The 10,309-nt window shown below is 27.8% G+C and overlaps 1 protein-coding gene across 1 annotated transcript in view; it reads right to left on the reverse strand.

The window, feature by feature from the left end:
* LOC111031228 (rap1 GTPase-activating protein 1) overlaps positions 1-10,071 on the reverse strand; it is a 159,658-nt gene extending 149,587 nt beyond the window's left edge. The window contains exon 1 of the mRNA XM_022311088.1: positions 9,866-10,071. Coding sequence (XP_022166780.1) covers positions 9,866-10,056 — 191 coding nt within the window. The 5' untranslated portion in view covers positions 10,057-10,071. The remainder of the gene's footprint in view (positions 1-9,865) is intronic.
* Between the last annotated feature and the right edge of the window lie 238 nt (positions 10,072-10,309).

The following is a 10,309-nucleotide window of genomic DNA, read 5'->3' on the forward strand; positions in this document are numbered from 1 at the left end:
AAACAAAATAGTATTACCGAAGACGGGAATATTTACAAGACACCAGTTTTTGACATAATCGTATTTCTTTTTTTTCTTTTATAAATTCAAAAATAATAGCAGTACAGATTAATATTCTTATTATGACATAATTTTCAAAATATTTTGGCTAATTTGTGCTATTTATAGTTACTTGAAGTTTTCAACTTTGTTTCTTTATTTTTCTAAAACCTTACAATTAGATTATTCCTCTTAGAAGTTGTCTTACCAATACTAAAAAATATCAAAAATATAAGCTTACTATTTATTTTATAAAAGTTTGTAACTTAGTATTTCAATTTCGTCTCAAAAAACCGTACAATTTTAGATTCTAAGCGGAGCGATGATGATTTCTATGATTGATGTAGTGTGTGATTTTTTTAATGCCTGTATATGGCTGTACTTCTTACTATAGTAGAAAAATGCTTCGATTTTCACTTTCGATTTTCTACTTAAGCATATTATCTGGTGAGTATGTAAATTTAGTTGGTACTTAGTAGTAACTCTGGGAGTAAAAACTAAATGAATCCAAGAACTTTTGTTGACAAAAAAATTAGAACTTTTACACAGAACTAACTTTTGCACATGAACATACTTGAAATTTCCACCAAATTTTTTCATTGGCATTTCATATTCAGGACATAATTTTAAGCTGAAACTGTCCCAATTACATCGTTCTATAATGGTATTGACCTATAAGTTAATAATAATAATATATGATATAATAATATTATAACAGTAATTATATGTACCTACTATAAAAATTTACTAGCTGAATTACCCGACTCTATTCGGAAACTCGAAATTAATCTGTCTGTGTTCGATCCATCGTTTTTTGTTTTGCTATAATGAAATATGTAATTCAATAAAAGTGGGAACCCCATCAAAGTAGGTGCACTCGTTTTGAATCCATAACTGAACGAACGGAACAACACACATACGGATATAGTCAAATGTATCTGTGAGTGTGCAGCAACATTACATTTAATCATATACGTTTAAAAATCACGAGTATAAAATTTGAACAATTTTCATTTGTGATACTCGACATAAATTAATTATAATTAGATCGTATTTAATTGCAAAAGAGTCAATTTTCCAAAGCTGCAAACGATATTTTTGTAAAGTTGTTAGTAGAATTTATGTACAAATGTTTAAGCTTGCCTACCCTAGAAGAGGCGACATATAAGTACTTGATTGAAACCATGTATAGAAATGTAAGTTTTTCCCAAATCAATCTATACCACCTTTAGAGATTTTCCCGAAAGGGATGTACAAAAAAGGTGTGTAAATGTACAAATTAACATTTAAATTAGATATATATTTATATCAAGTATATAACCTGCAATGGCCGAGTAAGCCGAAACAAAATCCACGTGTGAGGTAACCTTTAGGGGTTGAATTCCGGGATGAAAAGTATCCTACGACCCGTCCAAGAGCCCAAATAATATATTGTGTGCAATGTTTGGTAACAATTGGTCAAAAACTGTGGATTTGCATTTTGCATTAGGATTAAGTAACATTAGATTGGATTTTATTTTATATAATAGATACTAAATTTTTTTTATAGAAATTTAGTTCAACCACAGTAGTAATAAGTTCCCTATTTAAAGCAATATAGTTAAATTTTATAATATCAGATATCTTTATGAATAGAGACTGACAAACCATATCTGCGCATAACACAAATGCCATAGCCTATGGACTTATTTATTAAAAATGATTGAACTCAATTTAAGTCTTACAATTTAAGGTTTTTGTTCGAAACTATATACAAACTTTATACAATTTAAAAATCTATTAAAATTAAACCATTAAACCATTTTACCCATGCTACCTACTGAAAATTTTTTTGTGGAAATAATGGTGATACTTTATATTACAAAAATAAAAAAATAGACGAATCGACATACTTATACTTAATATAGGTAACTATATAATATTACATTTACCTATTTATTTTTCAATTCAATATAATTTGAGAATAAGTATAATTGTTTCACAATTAATTATTATGATTCTTTTCAGAATTAACTATTCAGTTTAAAATTTCAAAAAATGTTTTCAACATTTTATTTAATATTTAATAAGTTCTTCAAATGTTTATCATCTACATATAGCTTATATTAACAATAGAAATAGTTCGTTAGCAAAAAAAAATTACAATTTTGCATGTCGTCTATCATTGTCACCTGGCATCAATACATTGGTGGCGGAAGGGGGATACAATTATTTGCACAATTTTTTTTACTCAACTTCTTTGTTAATTTTCACATCCGAATCAAATGTAAAATACTGATTTTGATAAATGGCTTCTGAATCAGCGATGATGAAATATAAAAAAAAATGCAATGACAAAACTAAACTTTTTATATAAGAGAAGGGTAATCGCTTAATTGTATGGTTTTACATTTTTTGTAGTAGTGATCGATTGTCCTAAATTGTCGTTACAGTTTAATATGAATTAAAACTCGGTTAGTTTTTCACTATCATTATTATTGTTATTATTTATACATTTTTTTCTTTTGATCTGACCCTTCAAAAATACTACAAAACTGGACCCTCCGGTAACATAGAGACGTAGAGTACCCTAATGGATTTTGAATTAATTCAGTTTTAGCACGTGGCTATATATACTGCAAGGGTATATTATTTGATTATTCATTCTATTGAACTATAATGAAATCACCATCATAATATAATAGTTTTGAAAATTCATAATAGCATAAAAATATCTGTTGTATCTACCTGAGTTATTAATTATCATATATTATCATAGTCTACCATAATAACTTACATTTTTTCAGCGTAGTATTATAACACAAATGTGTAGCCATAATTTTTTATTAATTTTTATACTTTGCTTAAAACAAACACAGAATAGTGAAATAAAAAAAAATTCAATTTTTAAATTAGCATAGTATAAATTGTTACACTGAGTTAGTATCTATAGGTATAGAGTATAGACTATTACAATAAGAGTTGTATTGTTGAATAGAATTTGTACATGGAACTGTGAAAAACTGACATCAAATTTTCAATCATTAAAATTCGATCGCGATGGTATAGACATGAAGGATTATAATTATATTACAGGATAGTGATAGCAGAGACGATAAATTAAAATATTTAATATAGTTATTATCAATACGACAATACTAATGATACATTTTAATTTATTATCTTTGATTGCATAATAAGATAAAGCTAATCACAAAACTAGTACCTACTGACATATGGACAATTTTTTTTTATCGATAATAGCTTATATTTCTTAAAAAAGGTAGAAAACCTCCATTATGGTGCACGACTAGATACCTGTATAATACAACTATTACAAATAACTATTTTACAGACATTATCTTAAATCTTTGTCGAGTACTCAATTGTTTGGTTTCTCCTGTCTATATTTGATTACTTGCTGCTGCGTGTACAAACATCTCCTTGAAAATGAAAACTTCCTCTGATTGGCATTGGCTTTACAAAAGAAGTAAGCCCTCAAGGGTTTCACTCCTCAATTCGCGTTTCGTCAAATAAAACCACGTTTCATCGTCTAAATTAAAAACGTGATTTACCATGTCACGTTCTTACATTATATGAGTTTTGTTTAGATAATTTGTATTCAATATTCTTCTTGTTTTTTTTTCCAATAACTACAACTTAAATTGAAAAAATTAATAAACAAAAAATGAACTTCCCGAAATAATTTTAATATTCGATATCCAATTCAAGAGAAAAAAAAGTTGTATTCGTGAACGAATATGAGGGAGATTTTTATTGTTGTCCACTCACCACTACCAATCCAGTCGACCAAAGAAATGTTCTATTGTTATAGTAGCTGCCGGGGGAATATTTTGAATAATGTGAATAAAAAAATGTGTAAACCCCTTTTTTAGGGGAAGCAAAAATATTGCAACAAAGAATCAACACTCTGGAGTGGTTTTCGGTCGCGCATCAGTTGACCTCTATTATATTATTGTGACATGAAACGCGTGTGTGGTTCGAAAATAATAAGAGGATTTTTTGAATTTTAACGGTTAATACAAATAAAAAAAAACAAATCACGCATTAACAATTAAATATTTAAATATATCATAAACAATATTTGAGTTTTTGTTCATTGGTTAAAATATAATTTGCAATGAATACATAATAGATAATTATTAATAATATTATTCTTATCTTATCATATTCACATTATGATGATGATGGGGATACAAGGAAAAAAGACAAGATATTGTTGTTTTTATTATTTCCAGTATTGTGCGTTGTAACTAATATATAGGTATATATGTATCTTATATATTATGTTAAATGTTAATGTTACAAGCGATTTATACTAAATAAGTTTATATCAATGTTGCTATGTTGAAATCGGAAAACATAGTTTGCTTTCACTATAATAATATATTTAACAAAATTTCTGAGTCTATAAAGTTTATAGTTCTAACCAATTTTTGTAGTAAAAATAGATCTATAGTGTCAATACCTACTTGTAACCTTGTTTTAAATTTTAATGTTTGTAATCGGAACTACTGAGGGAATCCAATATCAAAATATATATAGGTACTTTGCGGGAAATTCTTCCTCGGGATATGCCTGACTTTAAATACACATTAATTACACAAAATCCAAGGTCAGATATTAGGTACGTCAGGAAAAATAGACAACAATCATTTAGACGATATCGATTTGCGGGTAAAACATTTTTATAAAGTCAGTGAATTTTGTGGAATTGATGAACATACACAAATGAATGATGATTTTTTTATTACCCTTTGTATAATATTGCATTATGTAGTTATATCAATAATTTTTTAGTGATTGGGGAAATTGTTTGAACAATTTAACACTTGTAGACTATAGGATTAACTTCGTAATACTTTCTATAATATATATATATACATACTTCAATAATTTGTCTCTATTTTAACTATTCTTAAGTCGTTAAACTGTTTTAGCCAGTTATAAGTTTGTTACAATTATTTATGAGATTATGTATTATCGTTCATCGTATTTATGCAATTTCCCGTGATTATTCGAACAATAAATTACTTAGCAACTAATCAATATTGCCATTCAGTATTCAACTTTAGTAGGTACCTACGTCCTACTTCACAGTTCACTTGAATAATATAATAAAAACATATACAATAACGGACACTTGGGTGGGTACCTATTATTAATATAATAACAATAAATGACAATTGTACATTTACAAGTATCTAATAGTATCATCATTGTGTTACCCCATATGATAAAGTATTGTGCAATGCAGCGAACCGATTAGGCCGATATATAGATTGCAAAAATGATAACTTGATTTCATGTATATACTGCATATACTATTATACTATATATACGTATTATATAAGCATTGATTAAATATAATTAATCAATAATATAAGCATCACTCAAATTCATCTTTGTGTCTGTTGGTTATAGACAGAGGTAGTATGGTGACGTTTCTTGAAAGTCCCGATCCTATTACATTAGAGTAATTTAGATTTAAAAGTATACAAACAACAAGTTATTATCACGGTTGTAACTTGCAGATATGCAACAATGCTTGTAACAGTGTAAAGATAATAAATACAAAATATTTACAATAGATCATGTCTATACAGTATAATATATTATATATATTATAACATGTATTATTTAAATTAAAAATGTATAGTAATACTAAAACTTTGTAATTTTTTAAAATTAATTTCATATTAAAATGAGTTGACACCATACATTATATTAACTGGAAATATTTTTTTACAATGTTAAATTACTATTTAAAAGATTATAAAATGTATCATTGAAATGCAAGTTCCATTATTTTATATGTATTTATAATATATGATAAATCCTATACTAAGGCTATATTGAAGAAAATCTTATTTAAGAAAATATAAAATATGTTGAATAACTATTACATATGTATATGAAATGAAGAAACGTATTGGTATATAATATTATAAAATATGAATTTTATATAAATATGTGCATATTTACTCTTACATAAAATGTATTTACATAAAATATTTTTCAAATTAACTGAATTTACTACGTAAATATAACTTAATAACTCGGTGGGATGCATTAAACATATATAGTTAGTTTAATGCATTAAAGCATTGTAAGTACATACTACTGTATTGCAATTTACAACAATATTTATAAATACGGCTCTCTGAATTTTAAAATCTTGATTACAATAATAACAAATTATTTAGGTAAAAATTATTTTTGCAACATAAATGAATGTCATCAATTTTAGATTCTGAATTTATCACTACCTTTTGGGGCAGTAAAAATGCTTCGATTTTCTACTTCAACATTTTTTCTAGCAGGGAATCTGTTTGATTCTTTGATTCATTCGAAGGCGTTATAGCCTACACGCTAGTATAGTTTTTTTTCAGTTATTGCCGATAAATAATTTTTACCCTGTCAAAAATTAGATAATTTAATACAAGGTTCTTCATAAGTTTTTGTATTTAGTTTGTTACTTAAGATAAACATATTTTTAATAATATATAATCATTACAAAAATAATTTAGTAGCTTGGTATTTGTAAAAAAAAGAAGTTCAGACAACATAAATATTATAGTATTAGTAATATTTATCATAGAAATGATCCAAACTTTAACAAATATCAACAAAATGTAAAAAAACAGTTTTAATAGTAATATATTATAGTAAATTTTCTAATTGTAAATATTTACTAATTTCAATAATAATAATAAATGCATTTTAACAAATCTAAATTTTCTCAATACAATATGATACTCTCTAAGCCTGACCTAACACCAGTTTAACAAAGTCTCAATGCATTTTAGATTTTCTTTTCTTAGACATAAGACATAATCAATTTAGCACTGTCATGAAAAATAAAAGATCAAAAAAAAAAAGTTCGATTTATTCAAAATAACAAATTTACAAATTCGTTAATAACCATAAAAGATGTGATGTTGGTGGTAATATTAACCAAAAAATCATTATCTATTAATATTGAATGTATATTCTAAACATATCAAACCTAATATGACACTTTTCACTGATAAATATTAGTATAATTTATGTCAAATGTAGGTATCTTTTTTTATTTCCGTTTAGATACTACGACGATAGGAGTACTGTTTTGAGTTATAACAGTATTTCCTATCGCCGACATCGTCCGAGGAAGAAAAGTTCAATCATCATATCTCTTGCGTTCCCCCCGTTAGCAAAAATACACCTTAAAATGCAAATTGAAAATTCACCAGGCATTAAAATTTAGAATTAACTAGCTTAAGTAGGTACACTAACATAGAAATAAGAATAACATAAACATATTTGCAATGCTTTCTGGAAAAACAACTGAAAATAAGTATAATATTTCACAAGCAAATAAAATAACATGAAATATCAATTTAAAATAAAGTACCAATATAAAAATTATTACTAAACAAGAACGTCTGAACGTATAATAGTTATATAGCATATACGCATGAGTAAATATTAGTTATAATAGTAAGGACAGTAGGGCATATAGAATAATTATATTATATTCTAGCCAAACAGGTACAGTTATACTTAATGAAAATTTACAATGTCGACATAAATAGTTTGAACAATTACCATATACTATATTTTATACTACTTAGTGTCTACACATTTATACGCAGTTTATGAGGCAAATGAGTTATATTATATTTTTTCCGGAAGCAAAAAATAATACATATTTTTCAATTTGAATTGATTGACTAATATTTTGCAATTTTTTTTATAAATATTATTTGAGAAATTAAAAATATCTTTATATTAAATTAAATCATAATATTTTACTGTACTCAATACTCATGTATAATATGCGATGATTGCGATTCGTTTCTAATAAATATTGTGTATGGTTTTAAACGAAACTAGGGGGACGGGAGAGTACTTTATAAAGAATATACTACTGAATCAAACATTATCGCTAAAAACACATTGCTTATCCAGATTTCTACTCAATTTGTCCCGAATAAGAGGCGACTACTGTCTAAATAAATATATATTATATTTTTATGTTTAAATGCCATTTAAACGTTAACTGTTTGTTTAATATCTATAATATGTTTGATTTAATCGAGTCAAATTGAATTGATATTAAATACTTGGTATAATTAATTATTTCAATAACTTAACAGTTATAAAAAATTGCACAAAATAATCAAATAATTGGGTGCTTATATTATTTTTATACTTAAGTGGGTACTATAAAACATAATAAAATAAAAACAAGAACGACCAACTTCTGCGGAATTTTGACCATTGCAAAATACACGGAAACTATTTAGCCGGCCAACAATAAAAAGTACAGCAGTATCTGATGTTCTCAAACAAAAATACGGTACAATAATAGACATACAAATAACATACAACATCAACTACAAACAATATCTGGAAAAATCACTGCTAAAACCAAAACACGAAATTACAAGAAATAAAACAAAATATAAATCCCTGGTCGGGTCTGGCACTCTGGCAACAGTTTAAAGAAGAAAAAACGGAAATAATAAAAATCCGACTGAGAATCAATCACATATTATTATTATCCAAATTTATGAAATTGTATTTAATATTTATGATTGTTTTTTCTTTCATTATCAAGCAACAAGCACGAGGCATCACTATTTATTGCACATTAGACATCTAAATTATCTAAACAAAATTTATACATTCGCCAATACTATAGTATATTTGAAGCAAAGCCGTAATTAAAATACATATTCGGGGGGTTGGTGTACAGCCTTGGATAGGAGTTCGCAAAAATATCCCAAATAGGAACAATAAACGTGTGTTTAAAAAAAAACAACTTTCATTAGTACCTATATCGACATTAAAAATAAAAGGAACAATAATCTAAGAAAAAATGTTCAATTAATTACCTGCCATATTAATCAAATAGTCTTATTAAAATCAAGAGCCAGTTAGTGTAATCTTCTTTTTAAAAAAAAAAGATTATTATGTGAGGAAATTCATGTGTGTTCAACGATAAAATAAATAAATAATAATATACCTACTCGAGTTCATATAATATCAATTAATATGATAGATACGTATAGTGTTAGGATATTTTTATATTTTCATGACATGAAATATTATAAAAATTGTAAGAAATTCAAGCAAATATACCTTAAACATTTCAAAAACTGCAGTTAAAAATAAAAATAAAATTATATTTAACATTAAAAGTATGAAAAAATACAATTTTAATTTGATATTTCTTTTTTCAATATTAATAAAAAATAATTATTTTCAAACTCAAACAAATGAGAATCCTTATAAACTCTTGCTATTGCCTATTGAATGGCGATACCATTTGAGTACTTGACCAAACCAAATTTATTTACTAGTTTTACTAATACAGTGATTATTTTATTAAATATAACAAAATATGAGAATTTATTATTATTAAATATTCTATTAATTCACTTAATATATTAAGTATACATGTCTAATAAAAATAAACCCTTTTTTTTTATTAATTTTCATTGAATTATGTACCTATATTCCCAAAACCTACAAAAATTCCAAAATATGAAAAATAAAATGTACGTAAAGAAGTAAATAAAGTATCAATGGCCAATCTACATGAAATAATGATACGAATGTATGTATGCAATTAGGTGTGAATTGCTGTAACATTATTGTTGTGACTTAGGTATGGTCAGAATGAAAAAAATAGGAAAAGTTATCAAAGCGCACCCCAACCCCAACGATAACATATAATGTCATAGTAAAACCGCACAATATCATCACGATTTATTTTTACTACACTTAATATTATTATTATAAAATATTCTGTTTAGTCGTCAAGACCCCGACTGACCTGTTGGCTAACGTGACCGTGGCCGCCCTCCTCGGCGGTTCGTTTCTGTACCTGGGCCTGTGCCCTTCGGACAGGTACCGGTACAGCCTGGACTGCTGGTCGTCCTTGAGCTCCAGCTCCAGGTTCAGGTCCAGGTCCCAGTCCAAGGCGTCCGGCGGTTCGCCGCCGTCGGTGTAGTCTCGGCGCCGCATCCCGCGCACCTGTTGCCCCCACCCCCCACACCCCGACGTCGCGGCCCGCGGGTGGATCGCACGATGCCCAACGCCGCCGGTCAGCGACGGAACTGTGTGCTATTCCGTGCGGAGCCAGTGCAGTTGTATGCGCGCGTGTCGCCGGTCCCGATGCCACTGGTGGCGGCGGCGCGCCAAATAAATAAGGCCCTGGGCTGCGGTACATCGCGCGCCGTCGCCCCGGCAACCGCGTATCGGCCTGTTTATGTTCTTG

The sequence above is a fragment of the Myzus persicae genome, unplaced genomic scaffold (assembly GCF_001856785.1).
Source record: "Myzus persicae strain clone G006 unplaced genomic scaffold, MPER_G0061.0, whole genome shotgun sequence".
Lineage (NCBI taxonomy): Eukaryota > Metazoa > Arthropoda > Insecta > Hemiptera > Aphididae > Myzus > Myzus persicae.